This window comes from Strix uralensis, chromosome 26, assembly GCF_047716275.1.
Source record: "Strix uralensis isolate ZFMK-TIS-50842 chromosome 26, bStrUra1, whole genome shotgun sequence".
Taxonomy (NCBI): Eukaryota; Metazoa; Chordata; class Aves; order Strigiformes; family Strigidae; genus Strix; species Strix uralensis.
Genome location: NC_133997.1, coordinates 7,667,418 through 7,685,896, shown reverse-complemented (window position 1 = coordinate 7,685,896; position 18,479 = coordinate 7,667,418). Strand labels below are relative to the sequence as shown.

General features: G+C 53.2%; 1 protein-coding gene across 4 annotated transcripts in view; it reads right to left on the bottom strand.

Annotated features, from left to right (window-relative positions):
- KIRREL3 (kirre like nephrin family adhesion molecule 3) overlaps window positions 1-18,479 on the bottom strand; it is a 356,368-nt gene that overhangs the window by 17,451 nt on the left and 320,438 nt on the right. For 3 of the 4 annotated variants that reach the window (XM_074851070.1, XM_074851068.1, XM_074851071.1), the window contains exons 8-13: window positions 12,219-12,367; window positions 11,679-11,806; window positions 7,857-7,983; window positions 2,062-2,162; window positions 1,761-1,959; window positions 611-646 (exon numbers count right to left, since the gene is read on the bottom strand). In XM_074851070.1, the coding sequence (XP_074707171.1) occupies window positions 611-646; window positions 1,761-1,959; window positions 2,062-2,162; window positions 7,857-7,983; window positions 11,679-11,806; window positions 12,219-12,367 (740 nt within the window). The remainder of the gene's footprint in view (window positions 1-610; window positions 647-1,760; window positions 1,960-2,061; window positions 2,163-7,856; window positions 7,984-11,678; window positions 11,807-12,218; window positions 12,368-18,479) is intronic. The other variant, XM_074851069.1, reaches the window with a different exon arrangement.

The following is an 18,479-nucleotide window of genomic DNA, read 5'->3' as shown; positions in this document are numbered from 1 at the left end:
CCCCTAACTGCAAAAGGGCAGTGACAGGAACCAGCAGCTGGGATGGCAAACTGTGTCCTGAAGACAAGGGCGAGCTGACGAGGAGCAGTTTGCTGGCTGCGCGCTCCCCCATGAACCCTGCTCTGGTGCGGAGGATGAGGAAGGCACAAGGGCAACACATCCTGCAGCATCTGCCCAGATATCACTCAGCCCTGCTCTGGCTGCAATGGCTGCTGGCCAGCACTCTCCCAAGATGCTGAGACAAGCTGATGTCTGCAAACGACCCTGGAAACTTGTACTTCTCTCTCTTTTTTTGCCCCATAATAGCACTTAAGCAGTCCCTTTTGCAGCACTTTAAAACATGGCTGTGTAATACCATCCCCCTCTCAGTGGCTGGGTTGCTGGGGCACAGAAAGGCGCTGCTGGTTTGCAGAGCAGGGTCTGGACTGCTCCAGCTTCCCAGTCCATGCCCCAGTCACCGCTCTGCAGCTTTCCTACACCCCTTCCTGCCCTTTCCTGCCCTGCCCGGCCCTGCTGGAAAGCTGCTGGGCCAGGAGGAGGACGCCAGGTCCTCAGGTGTGGTAATGGCTGGGGACAATTCACATTCACCGTCAGCTCATGATTTCCATACCTGCTTGAATACCAGCTCCTGATTTCATTTCCGTACCTGTTTGAAAATAAAGCAAGTGTCCACAGCCTTGCACAGCCCAAGCGCACACGTCAGCCTTCCTGAGCGCTCAGCCCTCTGCTCCGCTCTCTGCTCCGAGCGCAGGGATGTCCCCGTGAAGGGGATGTCCTCCGCCACCCTACGGCATCCTCAGCCACCCTACGGTGTCCCCCTGCCCAGGGCAGGGATGTCCCCTTGCATCGCCTAGCAGGGATGCGAGCGCATCTGGGACGTGGAGCCGGCCGTGGAACCGGCTGCCCGGCCACCCTCTGCCGGGACGCCGGCTCGCCGCTGAGCGCTCCCGCTGACTGGCAGACGACCTGGAAAAACCACTGGCTCTGTTTGCATTGGAAGAAGCCCAAGGCTAATTTTAAGGGGTTCATTTAGCTCTGATTTAATCTGGACGGCAGCCTTGCCTATAAATCACGGCTTAATGAGAACAATCCACCTGCCTGCCCTGGCATTTAATAAAATAGAAGAGAACTGGAGTCCCTCCAGGAGCTAAGCGTTCCTCACAAAAGCCATCTCCCTCCCTTGCTATGGAGAGCCCCGAGAGTGGAAATCCCCTGGCCATGCCTTGAGAATTGCTCGAGGTGCCTTTGAGGCTGGGCAGGTAAGCACGTGCTGGCATCGTGGCTGGTGGCTGGGGTGGAGGGTTGCCACCAGCCCAGACGCCTTCCTCCCGCTCACTCCCATCATCGCGGAGCAGTGGGGTCTGGGAGGAGCAGCCGTTCCTGCTTCTCTAAGGTTATAAATGATCCTCCAGCCTGTGGCAGCGGTAGCACCTTGTGCTGTGGGGTGGGGAGTGAGGGGTGAAGGATCAGCCTGCACCCTCCAACTCCAGCAGGACAGGGAAAACAGGGCAATACCGTATCAAGGAGAGACTTTGCAGAGCTTGTCCCACCTCCTGGCCAGGACCAGGTAACCTAAGGATGCAATCCCACAGCTAGCATGGCTGGAGCATTTTCACCATCCTTCCTCATTTCCTCTTTGACATCCCAAGAGCTTTTCTGAGCACCTCCTGCCTCTCACAGCATCTCCCCGCTCTTACAGCCCAGACAGGTGCTAATTCCCACCGCCCAAGAGCCCACACCGCCGCCTCAGCAATGCCCACCTTGCTCTTTGAGCCGGATGATCTCCGTGTCGGAGCCGAAGCTGTTCCAGGCGGTGCAGTTGTAAATGGTTTGGAAATCGGCCCGGACAATGTTGCTGATGGTCAACGTGGAGATGACACCTTCATCCGTGCTGACTGTCTCCACCGTGTAGCGCCCAGAGGTCCCAGACTCCAGGACGTTCTCCTTCCAGGACCAAGCCTGCCAAGCAAAAGAGGGGTCATCCGGGGGTAGGTTTGCCCACCGTAGGGCACCCGAAGGTGGACGAGGCACCCATCGTGCCCCCCATGGGATGCTACTCACAATTCGGTCTGGTGGTGGGGTGCTGCGGATAAAGCACTTGATCTGCCCTTTCTGGCCATGCAGGGCGTGCTGCGTCTGGGTGCTGGAGATGATGGGTGGCCCTGCAAGAGAGAGGAGAGGGCTGCTGGCGTCTCACGTTGGCTGAAGGTACTGGGGGTGACGTGGGAGGGCATCATTGGAGCCACGGAAGGACATCAGGCTTCCCCTTTGAGGGGGAGGGATGGAGCAATAGCTCCTTCGCCTCCTGTGACGCAGAGGGACACAGAGTGGAGACTTTTCTTTTTACTGGTTTTCTGCAAAGCCCACCCCCCCCCCCCCCCAACAAAAAAAACACCAGAGTCTCCCCATCTCTGCTCCCACATCCCCCGCGTTGGAACGGTGATTAAATCACCCGGCACAAATCACCTTGGTGAACCTGGCCTCTGAGAAGGGCTGTTTGCTCCAGAAGCAAAGCAAAAGCCCAGCCCACCGGGTGTTCCTCTTCTGCTCTCTCCTGGATTTGTTAAGCAACCCTTACACTAATTGCTCCCCAGGGGCTTAAGGAAGCGGTAGGAGGGCAGAAGGAGGCACTGACGGGCAGCTGCCACCTGCAAAGCCACCTGCAATCAGCCTGCCTGATGCGGGGGAGAAATTTCTGCTGGAAAAGCCTTGGGACTGCATTAACTGGGCTCTCCTGCACCTTTTGGATGCTGAGAGGAGCCCAGCCTGGCTGGGAAAAGCTCTCCCTGAGCCATATGAGGCCGAACGCACCAGCTGAGCCAGCCTGTGGAGGGAAATGTCCTTGTCCTGCCTTGGTGGACATCCTGAAGACACGGCTGGGAGAGGAGAGCATGGCTTGGTGGGATCAGTTCGTTCCCCACTCTTCCAACAGCCGTGCAGGGGGTACACCTCCCCCTGAGGAGGGGATCACCCCAAGGGAGCAGCACAAGAGCTGGGATCCTAATTGCTGTTTATTAGCCTCCTTAATTAAAGCAGATTTGCATTTCTATGAGTGGCTTGCTGCTGGCAGAAAAGAAAACAGCAGGCAGCGGGATGTAAGCAGGCAATGCAGGGCAGGGAGAGGGAGGAGGCAGGGGCTGGCAGATCTCCCCCTGCCCCAGCTCGGCTATTTCAGATGGCTTGTCACTCCTGGTTTTGAGTCTGTCACCAGGTTTGTCAAAAAATAATACAGCCCTGTCATCACGCCCCGCCGCGCGCACGTGTGCGGAGCGATGTGCAAACAGGCTACAAACACCGTCAGGCTCCGTAGTAGCCGTGCAAGGTGGAAGAGCTGCAACAGGAGTTGCTACAAGAGGCCAACGTACTGCTGGGGACAACCTCAGCTGGGTCTTGAGCCCAGGTCTCGGGGATGGTTGGAGTGGGAGAGCTTGCTGTGCTCATCCTCTCTCCCATCGATTCATCCTCTGCAGATTTGAGAAACATTTCCCATTTCTTTCTTTTCCCCCTGCAGCTGATGTGTTCCTTGTAAGAAAAATCTCAGGGTTTTGGGGTAAAGTGGGGAGAAACAGATTTACCTGGGTATTGCTGACTGATTCTCATCCAAATCACCCATTTATGAATTTGCAGAACGCACAAAAATGTACCAAAAGGCTAAATTCTTCACCCTGGTGCATACATACACACAGTAGCCTATTGGAATTATCCCAGCAACACCTTCCTGCATCAAACTTTCACATTCCCCAAAGACTTCCTGCCGAGATACAGCCCTGTCCTTCCTTCCCTGTGATATTCCAAGGTGAGATGCACAGAAAATCAGCTCAGTGAAGTGCGTTTCACTGCCCAGCGACCAGACACATGGTTCTAGCAGTTCAGAAAATTACTGCTGAAAGGGAGCTGCCGTCAAAATTGGTAATAGCAGGAGCTGTGCGGGAAGGAGAAGGTCAGCATTTGTTTTGATGTGATGGTCATAGCTGGTATGTTAGTGGAAAAGACAAAAAACCATTTTGCTGTGGTTTTGTGCCCAAATGCTCTTCTTCGAGATGCTCTAGTCATGCTCTGAAGGCGTGCATTCTCATTTATCCATCGCTGAGAGCCCATCTTTCAGAAGTGCTGGCCGGGGTCTCAGGAGGATGTAAATGGCACCTCGCCTTCATGAAACAGCTCTCTGCAAGCGTGCCCAAGGTGGCAACGCCAACTAGCCTTGGCCTTCCCTCCCCACGTCTGGTGCAAGAGCAGAACTGTGCCAACAGCCAAGAGTGACGGGCAAATGGCCCTAAACGCGTGCTGGGGTGTTTTCCTCCTGGATGGGACCTGTTTGGTTCCTCCAAGGATGGCACAAGGCATGCAGGATGAGCTTCTTGGCTAGCTAAACATGTGCTAGGTGGTCCTCCTGCTTGCCTGCCCTGATCACTGATGAACCCAAAGCCAACGGAGGCAAATGCAGTTATGGGATCTGTAGGCTAGGCCTAAATGATACAAAAAAAGCACTATCTTCTTTCTGTTTCAACAGTTGTACGTTACTTACAAATTCTGGAAGCGCTCCAAGACTGGGTGACGCTGGAGAAAAATGGCTTAATAATCATTAAAAGGATCATTTTCCCCAAGGCGAGTGGATTTTAAATGGCACAAATGCCAACGGCTTTGGGTTTTATTATTGCTTCAGGGGTTCAGAGTCGAAGGCTTATCATCATGATAATAGCGTATGACTAAAGACCATTTGTGAGATGAACATGCCCAGAAATAATAGCATGAAGTTGCAGCCTCTTCACATTTGTGGCCGGCGTTTGATTCTCCACCAGGCTCTGGCTCCTTATGAAAGCTGCCAATCTCCGGCTTGGCATTCAGCGCTAAGTGTGAGACAGCCCACAGGCAGGAAAAGGGCTTTAAACAATGTTGCTATGGATATAAATGATGGAGCTATTGGTTGCGGTTATTTTTAGCGCGCCGGTGCCCATTTATTTGTGCGGTCCTGGCGGCTCGCACAAAAGGGAAGGCTGCTTGCTGACTTGGGAGCCTTGGAGGAATGAAAGGATGGCCTTGACTTTCTCCAGCCTGCTCCAGTCCAGCTGAAGCTTGCCTCCCAAGCTCTCCCAACACTGGAGATGGTTTGGCAGGAGAGATTCGTTTAACTCCTTGCTTCCTGCAGAAGCCCCGGGCTGGCTCATGCTCCCTGTTACAAGGGACCATCCCAAGGTCCCCATCCACAAGCAGTGGTGGAGACCCGCTCGGTGAAGCCTTCAGTGGGCTGAGGGGACACAAAGATGTTCTTCTGACCAAGCAGTGTGGCAGGTTAGTCCCTCCCATGCTCCCTGCTCTCTGGCAGGCTTGGCTTGGTTGTTGGGGTGAATCCCAGGCAAATTAAATCCTGAATTAGCCACCTGGGGCTGTCCAGGCCTTCTAACAAATCTTTTCTCACCAAGAGAGATGGACAGGGGTGGTGGTGTCTGCTCAGCAGCCCCTGTCAACTGCAGGCAATGGTGCTGTGAAGGTGATCTTGGGGTGCTTCTCCTACTCGGGTGGGAGCTGCAATCAGGCTTGCGTGCAGTTGCGAGCATTGAGAGGCTTTGCTCACACGGGGGCCATAAATCCAACTGCTGCTGATTTATGATGGCACAAACAGTTCCTCGGTTCCTTCTTGCCTCTGCTGCTCCGGCCCTGCCAAACGCTGCTCGTTTGCATAATCCTCCTTCCCATTAACCAGACTCTGAATCATATCTGCTTCCTTTCAGGCTGGTGGCCTCGTGCTCCGGCTCGGGGATGGGCTGCCAGCCCCCTGCTCCACAACCGCAGAGCTGACTGGCGAGGCTGCCGGTGGGGAGGGCAGCGAGACCCGATGGCATGAAGGCAAGAGGATGCTCTCCCACCCCACCCCACCCCACCCCAGCATCGTGCTGCTGCCATTTCTGACTGTTTTGAGAGCGGATGGGCTACTCCAGGTGGGACTGCAGGCTCAGACGGGGCCAGATGAAGATCCCTCAGTTGGGGTCCCTGTGCTTGCGGTGGGATGGATCAGCCCGCCCGAAGCCCGCGTGCACCGATCAGAGTTTATGCAGCCAGCCCAGGACAGACACTTCTAAACGCCTAATTTTACTGTGACAAATCCTAAACCATGGAGAAAGGCACCTGGTAATATCAAGACAATTGTATCACCCTCTGGATTTAAAATCACTTGAAAATACGAGGTGTTCAACTTCCCTCTCAAATTACAGCAGAAAAAGCTTTCAGCAGAATTCATTAGCTGGATTAGACACACCGTGCCATGCTCCTGGAGTCGAAGCGCGGCTCCAGCTGCAGGATGGGTTGCCAAGCCCCGGTGCCTGGTGGCTCTTGGACCTGTGGACACTGCTCGGGGGCTTGCCCACCTTGGAGGGCCACCTCGACCTGGAGGTGTGGGATTCTGCCTTGGTGTAGGGTCCGATGCCTGTGACGGCGTGTCCCAGCGTTGTCACCTCAGGGTTGCACCACACCCCGGCGGCGGAGCCCTGCCGCAGCACAGCCAAGCGGGATGGGATGCTGCAGGCGGTTGGGTCCCAAGAGGTGCTCAAAGCTGAGCGGCGAAACTCACAGCATGGATCTCATTTGCTCCCCTGTCAGTTCTGTGAGGCGAAAAGCTCAGAGGCGGCGTAAACTGCAAAGCTCTCGAGAGAAGCTTTTCCACGCCGCACGCTCCAAACGGCCCTGAGCCTGCGAGCGCTTTGCTCTGTGTTCAGGGCAGCTGCGTGCCTGGTAGATGTCAGGAAAGGAGCAGGTTCTTTGTGCTAATTTGTTGCTTTGCTTTCTGTGAGCTAGTTTAATTGTAATTAAAACCCAGCAGCCGCCAGGGAAGGAGCATACAGGCACCAAGGAGCTGAGTCGAAGTCGAGGGAGTGGTTGGTTTTCAGTGCCCTGCTGTGTTGCCCTTGGCTTCCCTTTCTAGCATTACAGAATCAGAATAGTTTGGGTTGGAAGATGACTTTAAAAGTCATCTAGTTCCAACCCCCCTGCCACAAGCAAGGACATCCTCAACTAGATCAAGTTGCTCAGAGCCCTGTGCAACCTGACACTGAATGTTTCCAGGATCTACCCATCTGCATTATCTGCATTTAAAATTAACGCTTGTTGCTGCCTGTGCTGCTTTCCCGCTTCTTTTCTTCTCTTTGTGACAGTGAGCAGGGACTGACTCCTGCCAGTTTGTCACGCAGGTGAGAGACAAAATTCATACATCTGCAGCCTGCCTGGCTTTTTCCCTTCCCTGTTTAGACTGAAATTTGTTATCGGCTGCTGCGGGGTCCTGGCCAGGTCATCATTAAATTCCAGGGCTCTGGAGTGCTCCTGAGCTTGGGTGCGGGTCCGGGCCACATCCTGAGGCGGTGCTGGGTGAGCCCCCCGCAGCTGTGGAGGAGCTATATAGCAGTGCTGCCTCTCCCAGGTATCCCCACATGGGCTCGGAGCGAGTGATTAGGCTGTTGGTCTCGGATCCAGGCTCAATTCCCAGCTCTCTGGCTGTGCAACAGAGACAACAGTGCTCTCCGACCTTGCAAGGGTTTTGCAAGATAAACCTATTAAAGATTTAAAGACACCAGCTCCCAACTACTCAATAAACCTCTGTTGATAATAAGGAATCAAGCTGGTCTTAGATTATGTTGGTTTTGGGTTTTTGTTTTTTGCTTTAACCCATGCCTCTCCAGGCAAATGAATGCAAAATCCAATTTACTCGTATTGCCTGCAGGGCAGGACCATCCCTGATCCAAACATGGGTGGGATTTGCTCTGAAAGCAAATATCTGAGGAGATAATTCAGCAACAAAAGCTGTCAGAGCAACTGGAACAAAGCAGTGATATGGCAGGAGGGGATAGCAACAGGAAAGCAAGAGGTACCATTGACAGTGAGCGTCACCTCCCGCTCCCCCGCGCCGACCCGCGGGACCACAGCTCGGCACACGTATTTCCCAGCATCTTCCTGGCGGACGGACTTCAGGGTCAGCTTGTTCTCGTTGCTCAAGACCTGGAAGAGAGGAGGGGGTTGCTTTCAGGGGGGGGCGATGTGAAGTAGAACAAGAGATGTGAGTTAGAAGCTCCTGAGAAAATAAAGCAGATGAGCCCAAAGTCTTATGTGGCATGGAAATATCACTTATTGCTGTTGACCAAGGAATAAAGAAATGACCCAGTTTTGTGGTGGGGGGTGGAATATAAGTCCCGTTCCTATTCATTTGAATTTTTACAAACACCAGTTTTCAAGAAGTTCAAGACACAAGAGAAAAATTTTGGTGGCTGCAGCAACACAACCGCCTTATAACCCGGAGCAGAAAAGCCATCGAGAGAACCACGCCCCACACTTGCATTTCTACCTTCACGGAGGCTGCCAGGATTGACTCGGGGATTTCAAACCCAAAAGTGGTGGGAGACCAACCTGGAGAGCTGGCAGCCCCCCTGGGAACGGGGTCTGGATAGCCAGGGAAATCTCAGCGGCTTTTGGCAAGCCCTCCCTCTAGACCGGCTGCAACGTGGCCATCAGCCACGCTGCCCTCCTGCCCCGGCAGTGCAATTAGCAGCTTTATTAAACTTTGAAAATTTGCTGAAGCAGAGGGATCTGGCTGAGGCTGTCAGCAGAATCTTGGCACTGGTGGTATTTAAAAAAAATCACGGCAGGTCTAAAACAAACAGCAGCTTTTGGAGCGATGTGTTACTGTGTTGGAAACACATGCCTGGGGGCTACCTCCCCCCAGCTGCCCTTGCCTCTCCGCCCCAGGACTTTGCAGGCTGGGGCCAGCCCATCACCTCTCCTCCTTGCTCCGTGAGCCCCTGGCTCTGCTGGTTGCTGCTCCCACAGATGATGCCTCCAGGAATTGGTGCTTATCCAAAGCCCTGGAGGCCTGGATCTGGGTCTCCCTGTAGCAAGAAGATTGGGGGGGTCTCACCCCTAATCTGGCATGAGGCAGAGGCACAGAGTTGCAGATCCCTTTTAAACCCACTGTTTTAGCACTGATTACAGAGATATCCACTCAAATGCCTGTGGTTACTTGGCCTCACCCTCTCTTCAGGCTCTGATTTATTTCACAGAATCACAGAATCATTCAGGTTGGAAAAGACCCTTGGGATATCGAGTCCAACCCTCAGCCCGACTCTACAAAGTTCTCCCCTACACCACATCCCCCCACAGCTCATCCCTTAAACATCCCTTAAACGGCCCTTAAACACACCCAGGGATGGGGACTCCACCCCCTCCCTGGGCAGCCTATTCCACTCTCTGACCACTCTTTCTGGGAAACATTTTTCCCTCCTGTCCAGTCTGAACCTCCCCTGTTGCAGTTTAAAGCCGTTCCCTCTTGTTCTGTCACTAATCCCCTGTGAGAAGAGACCAGCACCAACCTCTCTACAACGTCCTTTCAGGGAGCTGTAGAGTGATGAGGTCTCCCCTCACCTTCTCCTCCTCACACTGAACAGTCCCAGCTCCTTCAATCTCTCCTCACAGGATTTATTCTCCAGGCCCTTCCCCACCTCGTTGCCCTCCTCTGCCCTCGCTCCAGCCCCTCGAGATCTCTCTTGGATTGAGGTGCCCAAAGCTGGACACAACCCTCCAGGTGTGGCCTCACCAGTGCAGAGCACAGGGGGACTGTCACCTCCCTGCTTCTGCTGGTCACACTATTTCTAACACAAGCCAGGATGCCGTTGGCTTTCTTGGCCACCTGGGCACACTGCTGGCTCATGTTCAGCTGCTTGTCAATTAGAACCCCCAGATCCTTTTCTTCCAGACAGCTCCAGCCACACCTCCCCAAGCCTGTAGCCATGCAGGGGGTTGTTGTGGCCCAAGTGCAGGACTTGGCACTTGGCCTCGTTGAAGCTCATCCCGTCGACGTTGGCCACCGATCCAATCTATCCAAGTCTCTCTGTAGAGCCTCCCTGTCTTCATGCAGATCAACACTCCTGCTTGGTGTCATCTGCAAACTTACTGATGATACAATACTGATGATACTGATGATTTCCTTCTGGGAAAGTAGGAGCGAAGAAGGCAATCTTGTGGGATCCGGACCTGGCTCTGGAAGCGGAGAGACTGAGAAAAAAGCAGCCCTCATCCCACATCCCACCGTGACGGCTGGGCACCGATGGGCTTCACAAAGCAGGGTCTGGGTTCACAAACCAGCACCCTTCTGGGAAGATGGAGGCAGCTCTGCTGACCAGTGCAAGCATCTCTGCCCAGTTAAACCAGCTGGTAGGTCTGTCCCGAGCCCTGAGATGCTCCAAGCTCTAAGTTAGAGAGAGCCAAATAAAAATGGAGAAAGCTGCTCAGCCTGCGCGCTGCAGATTAGGGAAGGCAAGCCCTGATGCGTGGCTGGGGCTGGACCACGAGGGGCAGGGAACCCTCGTCCTCGCTGCACATGGCTCCTTTCAGCCACCCTGCACACTCCAGCGGCTTTGAGAAAATGAAACAGCAGTCTAATAACCCAGAGAAACAACCACCGCAGGGATGGGAAACCACCCAGGGATTATTGACCCACTGGGATTCTGTAGCTGATTCGAGCCATCAGCTCTCCCAAGTCTATAATTACTTCACAGGAGATGGCCTTCACTGAGGTCATTATGGTTTGGAAAAAATACTCCAACAGTTAATGCCTCAATGTCTGCTCCCCTCTTCGGTCTGTGCCTGGGGAGCAGAGGTGAGGAGAGCGACTCAGCCCGTCCATCTCACTCCCCTGTAAGTCCAGCTCTCAGATAATACTTAGAGCTGCGTAAGTCAGCGTTGCCTCATCGACTTCAGGACACATCTGCCCAGACGAAGCCAAAAGATGCTTTTCAAACCCAAACCTGCGTGTGCCTTCTGGATGAGTTTCACGTCTGGGCCCTCCTTTAGCTTCTTAATGTGGCTTTGCTCAGCCCTCCTGTCTGTAAAGAGGGGATCAAGTATCTCGCGCCTTCCTGGGCTGACTGAGCCACGATTAATGTTTGCAAAGCTCCTTATGCTTTTCAGGACAAAAGAGATGTGGAGAAGTCTGCTGGGCCAGATCCAGCCTCCCCTCACTCGAGGAGGCTCCAGGCCACAGCTGAGGAGAGCTGGGGTGAACGCGTCGGGATGTGAGCTCGCAGGTCTGGAGGCCAGAAGGGACCATCCCACGAAGGCCAACACAGGCGATTTGCAGAAGCGCTACCCATCAGCCAGAGGTTACATGATTAAGAGAGAGAGGTTAAGAGGTTAAGAGGCTCTGGCCTCTGTTCAACCCTTATGCCCTGAATCATCATGGGAATCCATTCTCCTTCTCTTAGGCCTCCTTTGCAAACACCTCCCGCGGGCGAGAGCTGCGTGTGCTCTGGAAGGTGGCTCGATGGGGCAGGGTCAGACAGCCTCTGCAGCAGCGATGGCTCTGATTTTCAGCAGTCTGGTTTTCCCTTTGCCTTTCCCAAGCAGGACTCCAGGCCTGACTTTCCAGTCTGCCATCCAAATGCCTCGTGGCTTCACACACGCTTTCACCCAAAATATTACAAAGGGAAAGAAGCCTTTACTGCTTCATGCGCTTCTCTGAACGAACGAGACACTCACCACTGCTCTACAACGCCACGCTGTCCCCTGCATTAGGAGGAGTCTCGTAGGTCCAGAATTTGTCCAGCCAGGAGCTCCCAGCCCTGGGATTTGCTCCATGGGGAGCATCACACAGCACCTCATGCCCTGAATGTGCCATTCCCCACCGCCCCGGCAGAGATTCTTACCACGCCTGAGCCTCTCTTCATCCAGACGATGGTGAGAGACGGGTTCCCAGTCCAGGCACAGTTGAAGACCGCGTCTGAGCCCAGGTCAACGAGGAGGGACTGCGGTTCTGTCGCCATCCTGGGCCCAACTGCACAGAGGAGACTGGAGTTACTCCCGGAGATAGGCTGTGTCAACCAGAAACCCTCAAACCAAAGAGGTCACTGTGTCAGAGGAAGCAGCGGTAGGTCCTGATGGACCGATGGGTCACAACCACAGAAGACCCCCGAATAAAGAAAAGCCTGAGACAGGTGCCTGCTCCAACCTCAGAATGACCAGCTCCCCAAGGACCACCACCATGAGCTGTGCACTCAGAAGGCAGGAGGAAATCAGGAGTCCCACCATCAGAACATTTACAAAGTCTGAGCTGTAGGAGAGCCCAGCAAGTCCTGGTCACCCCGGGCATGTCAAATCTAGCTGTGTCCCCCAACCGTTAATTTTCAGCAGCTCTGCAGGCCCTGCTGAGCCCTGGGAGGTCAGTCTCAAGCTGACAGATTACTTACAGTAGACGTCCACGGTCCTGCTGATGTTTGTGCTGCCCAGAGCGTTGGTGACTTCGCAGGAGACGGGCTCGAAGAAGAAGGTGTGGTCCACGATGGTTTCGTAGAAGTCACCGGATGCTTCCTTTATAACCTGGCCTTTTTTTGCCCACCTGTCGAAGAAGAAAGAGCATCGTGGTGGTGCTGTTCTGTGTCGCGCACGCGTGTGATGGTGGAGACTCGCTCGCTCAGCGCACAGGTCATAGTGCTGGGGGGCAGCAGGTCATGGGGTGTCTGCTGCTGCCCGTGACTTTGGGAAGGATGTGCACATATCCTCAGCAGCGTCTGCATCATCCCTACATCACCCCCCAGGGTTATAACCGCAGGCTGTGGAGCCGACACCACAGCGACGTGTATGTATAACCCGACCGAACCTTTCCGAAATAAATCAAAATTGCTATTTCCCTGTGAAAGCCTGTTTCACTGGAAATACACCTCATTCCTTAGGATTGTGGGGCATGGGTGGAAGACCTCAGTGATAGGAGGGATGGGACATGAGGAGTCTCTGCTGGTGGAGAACCATGGTGACTTTCCGAACACTTGCCAACCAACACTGCTGGCCCTTCCAACTCAAAGCCACTAAAAACCTTTTCAGCTTCCCCCAACTTTCACCCTTTTCTTCTTTTTTTTTTTTTTTTTTTCCAATCAAAGAGAAATTTATCCCTTTAAGGCAGCTGAAATAACATTACCCTGAAAAGCCAAGCTGGCATTTGCAACACTGCAACTTGCAAATTGTCTTGGAGAACAAGCTGTCAACTCAGCACTTGAATTAAGCCGCTGTTTGCCAAACAATGAGCAAATGTGACCTAATGGGGCACCATCTGGCAACCTGCCACTCTGGAACGGGTGGGAAAGACAGGAGATGCTGTCAGGCAGCGTGAAACTCCAGCCGCTCTTTGGGGGAAGGGAAAGAAAGCGCAGGCAGCAACCTGGGGAAAAAAATAACAATAATCCTCCCAAAACAACTGACAGGTAAACTAGAGGGAAGGGGATTTCCCTGAGGAATCTCTGCCCCTGTGGTCCTGGTTGCACTGGACGGGTTGGGGTGTTTGGAGAAGATGGGGTGGGTTGGGGAAAGAGGAAGGTGCTGGGAGCTGGACGTGCCCCACCAGGCTCTAGAGGGATGATGCTGCTTCCCACACGGGGTCAGTGGGGTGGTTTTGGGGAAGTTGTCCCCTTCAAGGAGAACAGCATCTACTCATGGTCCTCCCACGGGTCTCCTGCTGCGGCCTTTGCTGCTCCCTGCGACCCTGCTCTGGGGTCGTGCAGGGTTCCCCTTGCTTTAATGTCAGACTCACGTTGCCCCGCGGACAACCAAAGACAACTGGAGCTGCGCCAGACTCATACAGGCAAAGGAGGGCTGCAGGCACAGACGGCTTCCAAGCGCCTCTGTGGGGCTGGAGCGAGAGCGAAACACCGGTCCACCGCAGGCTGAAAAATGCTCTGACAGTGCTGCTAGAGCAAATCCCCCCGGCGCCTGCTAACGTGAACCTAATTGAATCAGGATGGCTGACCTGCAAGGCTTCACCCACCATCTGATGACACAAGCGTTTTGAAGGAGATGTATTAGTGGTACAGATGTGAGCTGATTTGTATGCACTTACCCGCTCTCTCATTTCATTTATCTTTGCACCTCTAACAGATGCTGACTAGCCACTTCAGCTTCCCTACCCTCCCTTCCTCCCTGGACTCCCCCCTTCAATAATTAATCAGGAGATGCTGCTTTTATTTCCAGGGCTGCGCTTCGTGTGTTAATGAGGGAGTTTCCTCGTACGGAAAAACCAGCACAAGCGACACCTTCCAGATGCTGCTCCGAAGGTTTAGAATGGTCAGTGACGCTTTGGTGACGCCTTTCTCCTTCCAGAGGGAATTGCAACCCAAGCCAAGGGGCTTGTGAGAGGTTGGCCACCAAGGTTGGTCTCAGCATCACATTTCCCTGCTTCCTGATGGGATCTGCCTTCCTGATGGGATCCTGATCCACAGGAAAGACGCTGCCCATTGTGGAGAGCATCTGCCAGCGCTGTGGCAGCAGCTTGTCCCTTGGGGACGCTCCTCCTCCTCCCCTGGCTGCGGCAGGAGAGATCTGGAGGGATCTGCCAGAGCCCCGAGATCTCATCCCTGAAACTTTGCACAGGTTGTGGGGTGCAGATGAAACACGTGCTCATTGTTTGGTTTTCTGGTCAAAAAGGCCCGAAGCCAAACCTCAGCAACTTTTGATAGAAGAAAACAAGGAAGAAAGGCAGGCAGAAAGCTAGAGGGACAGGGAAACTTCAGCTGGTGAATGTGGAAATACCCTGTGCTTTTTGTCAGGAGCTCGGTTAAGCTCCCTTTACAACTTTGTCCCCATAAAGGCTCCCAATCACAAGCAGATTTCCAGCCTCTGAAGGGTCTTGTTCTGCTACTCAGGTGCTCAAGGGAAGCACCAGGTACATGAAGCCATTTCCTTGCAGCAGTCAACAGGGTGAGGGCAACACCAAACCTGTGGGGGAACCCAGCGCTTCTCTTATGCCTGGTGCTTTCCTGGTTATTTTGCACAAAACCACCTTCACTGCTCTGCAAAGGACAAGAAGGAGGTTTCAAGATGAGATAAAAGTGACTTGTGAGCTCCGTGGGTCGTGTCCTTACAGCCTGCCTGCAGCTCCTCCTCCCAGCAGAGACATGTTGAGCACCAGAGCTTGGAAATCAGATGGAGATGTGTCCAGAGGTGGGTTTGAGCTGGGCAGCCTTCAGGTGAGATCCTCCTGGACATTGCAAAAGAAAGCAAAACGGTGGGCAAGGTCTCCAAGAGTTGTCTGACTTTGCAGCGGCTTGGGAAAACACACACCAACAACCGTGGCACGGTGCTTTATGTATTTGTTCGTAACCGATCGCTTCTGCAAAACTGGATTTCCCGAGCACGGAGATGTGTCACAAACAGCAATTTTTCGTGCTTCAGCAGAGATCAAGGTTCTTGCTCCAGTTTTCCAAGGCTTAACACTGCTAAATCAATGTGGCTGAACAAGCAGTATAGATCTTTTATAATGTCAAATTGGTTTTTAATAACGACAGCTGATAACGTTCTTGTAAAGCTTCCCGTGATGTGCTCATGGACAGCCAGAAGGCAAGTTACTCATGTTTTTAACAAGCCCGTAACATGACTTACTCCCCTATTAACCTTTCAGTAATTATTTGTAAACGGAATCCGAATGAAATGGAGCCAAGAAGAGGCGGAGGATGCTCCAGCAGCAACATCCACCACCTCCACGGCTTTGGCTCTTCATGATTTCTTCCTAATGTCTCACCAGCCTTATTACATCGAGCCTGGCTCCCAGCCAGCTTTCCTTGTCCTACCACCCTTGAGAGCAGGGGCTTCTTTCATTTATATTGTTACCTTGAAGCTATTTATAGATCGCAAACGTGTCGCCCAGGGTCTTTTCCAGACTATATAAATTTACCTCTTTTAGTCTCTCCTCGTATGACTTAGCCGCTAACTCACCTGTCATTTTTCACTGCTGGTTTTCTTCCTAAACCAAACTATATCGCAGGGGCTGTAGGGACAGGTCTGGGCAGGGGGAGCACAGCATCGTTGTGTCCCCCCCAAGCTGGGCCTGCCCCAGGAGAGGGGTGAGGGTCTGTCCTTGGGCATCCTGCCCAAAGAACCTGTTTCTGTGGTTTTCTTGGGCTTGCCACGCCGCGGGGAAGGATTCAAAGGTTGGAATAGCAGAGTGGGGACACCATGGGACCCATCCCAGCCTCCCTGCGCTTCTCGGGTGGTCTCTGTAGGGTGACAGTGGCAGCATCGCCATGAGATGCCTTCACTGCCCGCTCTTTACTGCTGACAGGCACCTTTTGAGGACCCAGCTCCAAATTCACCATTTCTCCCTGCTATCCATGTCGTATGGCCAGCGCAGACCTATCTGCTGCTGTCCCTCATATCCTCGGGCTTTGCACATTTTCTCATCTTCCTTTCTCTTTACCACGCACCGTCTCAGCCTCTTGCTCCAGATGGGCATTTCTTCCACCCCGGGCTGAGTTTCATTTTGTTATTTCTTTCCCCATATTTCTAACCTGCATTTGTTTTTCTCTGGCCTCTCTGGAGGGAGTGCCCAGTGCCTCCCAATTCAGTATCTTCTGGAAATTGAATTGGCCTGGGCGATGGAGGAAAACAAATTTCAACCAGGAAACAGATATTTCGATCCAAGCTTCAAAGAGGTTATTACAGACAACCATGGAAAAAACTGATTAAAGAATAAAAAAACCCCAACCTGTACTGGGTACTTTTAACACTTAAAGATAAGAGGGAGGGGGGGACTTTTCTAAGGAGACATTCTTCAGGGAAATAGTAGTTTTCTGACTCCATCGATCGCTTCCCAGTTAAGAGTTCATACAAGGCAAATAAGAAAGGACAGTTTGGGATGTGTTAGCTCACAAGCAATGCCGTTTCAGTTTTCGTACATCAGTATTTCTTCAGTGACCTGCTCTGGTTTCCAAAGAAAAGCTGCTGAGAGCCGGGATGAAGCGCCCGTGATTGCTCCCAGGGTCTTGGTGGAAAATGCTCAGCTGAGTCTTCTCCAAAAGGGGTAAAAACCCATCAGCTCCACCCTGAGGACCCTGTTTCTGGGCTTCCAGGCTGGTGGAGCCCACAAAGACCTAACCATGTTTGCAACAAGAGCATGACATGGCCTAGAGAGTGTCGGTACGCAGAAGAGCATCGCTAGCAAGCACTTCATCTGCCTGAGCGCTGCCCAAGCTTGCCGTAACAAATAAATTCCTCCGTCTGTGGTACAAGGATTTGTAATTCCTCAACAAACAGCGTGTGTGAACAAGCTATTGACTTCACAGCCCTGGGAAGGCTGTAGGACTCACAGAATCACAGAATCACAGAATCATCTCGGTTGGAAAAGCCCTTGAAGCTCCTCCAGTCCAACCATGAACCTCACCCTGACCGTTCCCAACTCCACCAGATCCCTCAGCGCTGGCTCAACCCGACTCTTCAACCCCTCCAGGGATGGGGACTCCCCCCCTGTCCTGGGCAGCCCATTCCAACGCCCAACAACCCCTTCTGCAAAGAAATACTTCCTAAGAGCCAGTCTGACCCTGCCCTGGCGCAGCTTGAGGCCATTCCCTCTTGGCCTGCCGCTGGGTCCTTGGCTCAAGAGACTCATCCCCCCTCTCTGCACCCTCCTTTCAGGCAGTTGGAGAGGGCCATGAGGTCTCCCCTCAGCCTCCTCTTCTCCAGACTAAACCCCCCCAGTTCCCTCAGCTGCTCCCCATCAGACCTGTGCTCCAGACCCTGCACCAGCTTCGTTGCCCTTCTCTGGACACGCTCGAGTCATTCAATGGCCTTTTTGGAGTGAGGGGCCCAAAACTGAACCCAGTCATCGAGGGGCGGCCTCACCAGTGCCGAGTACAGGGGTAAGATCCCTTCCCTGTCCCTGCTGGCCATGCTAGTGCTGATGTAAAGCTCCTCATCAGGCCTTGGCTGTCTCCGGCATCTCCCAGCAGCACAGGAACAACTGGAGGGCATCACCAGCACCTGCCCCACAGCACAGGGATGCTTGGGGCTCTCTGAAATCTGTCATGTCCCGTCAAGCACTACTTAAATCCATATTGCAGGCTACGTGGATCCTTGCTAAGGAGGTTTCTTGCAGTTGCCAGCAGCACGCGCGCTCCTTGAACCAGACCTCCCGGCAGATCGACTGCTCTCACGGCGTGTAACCCAGGGAAGTGGAGTGTATCGTTATTTTTAATTAACAATGCAAAATAAAGCAGTTGCTTGCCATATAAATTGTGTTTACTAAGAATGACTTAAAATAGATAAATATTTTCTTGGACGCGTTTTAATTGCTTAATAAAAGTACCAAGAACATCCACAAATACCTTAAATAAATGCATGGCTCAGGGAATGAATTAATTAACATTTCATTCCTGGGAATGGCTATTAATTGCTACAAATTGCTCAGAGAATGGGTTTTGCTGCTTTATTGCCAGCAGTACCTTCGATTCCTAGTGTCGTAATGTGGCAGCCCGCGCTCATCCTCAGAAGAGAGCCGTCCCCAGGCACGACGGCTGCCAGCGGGATTATGCGAGCACCGCCCCGTGCCCCTCCGCTGCCCCATAACCCTGGCACCCTCCACGGGGAGGAGCTGATGGAGAAGGACAGTGTTTCACGGATGATGTGCTGGCATCCCCTGGAGATCCGAGACGGGCCAGGACTGCGGATGGCTTGTGTTGGCAGCTCCATGT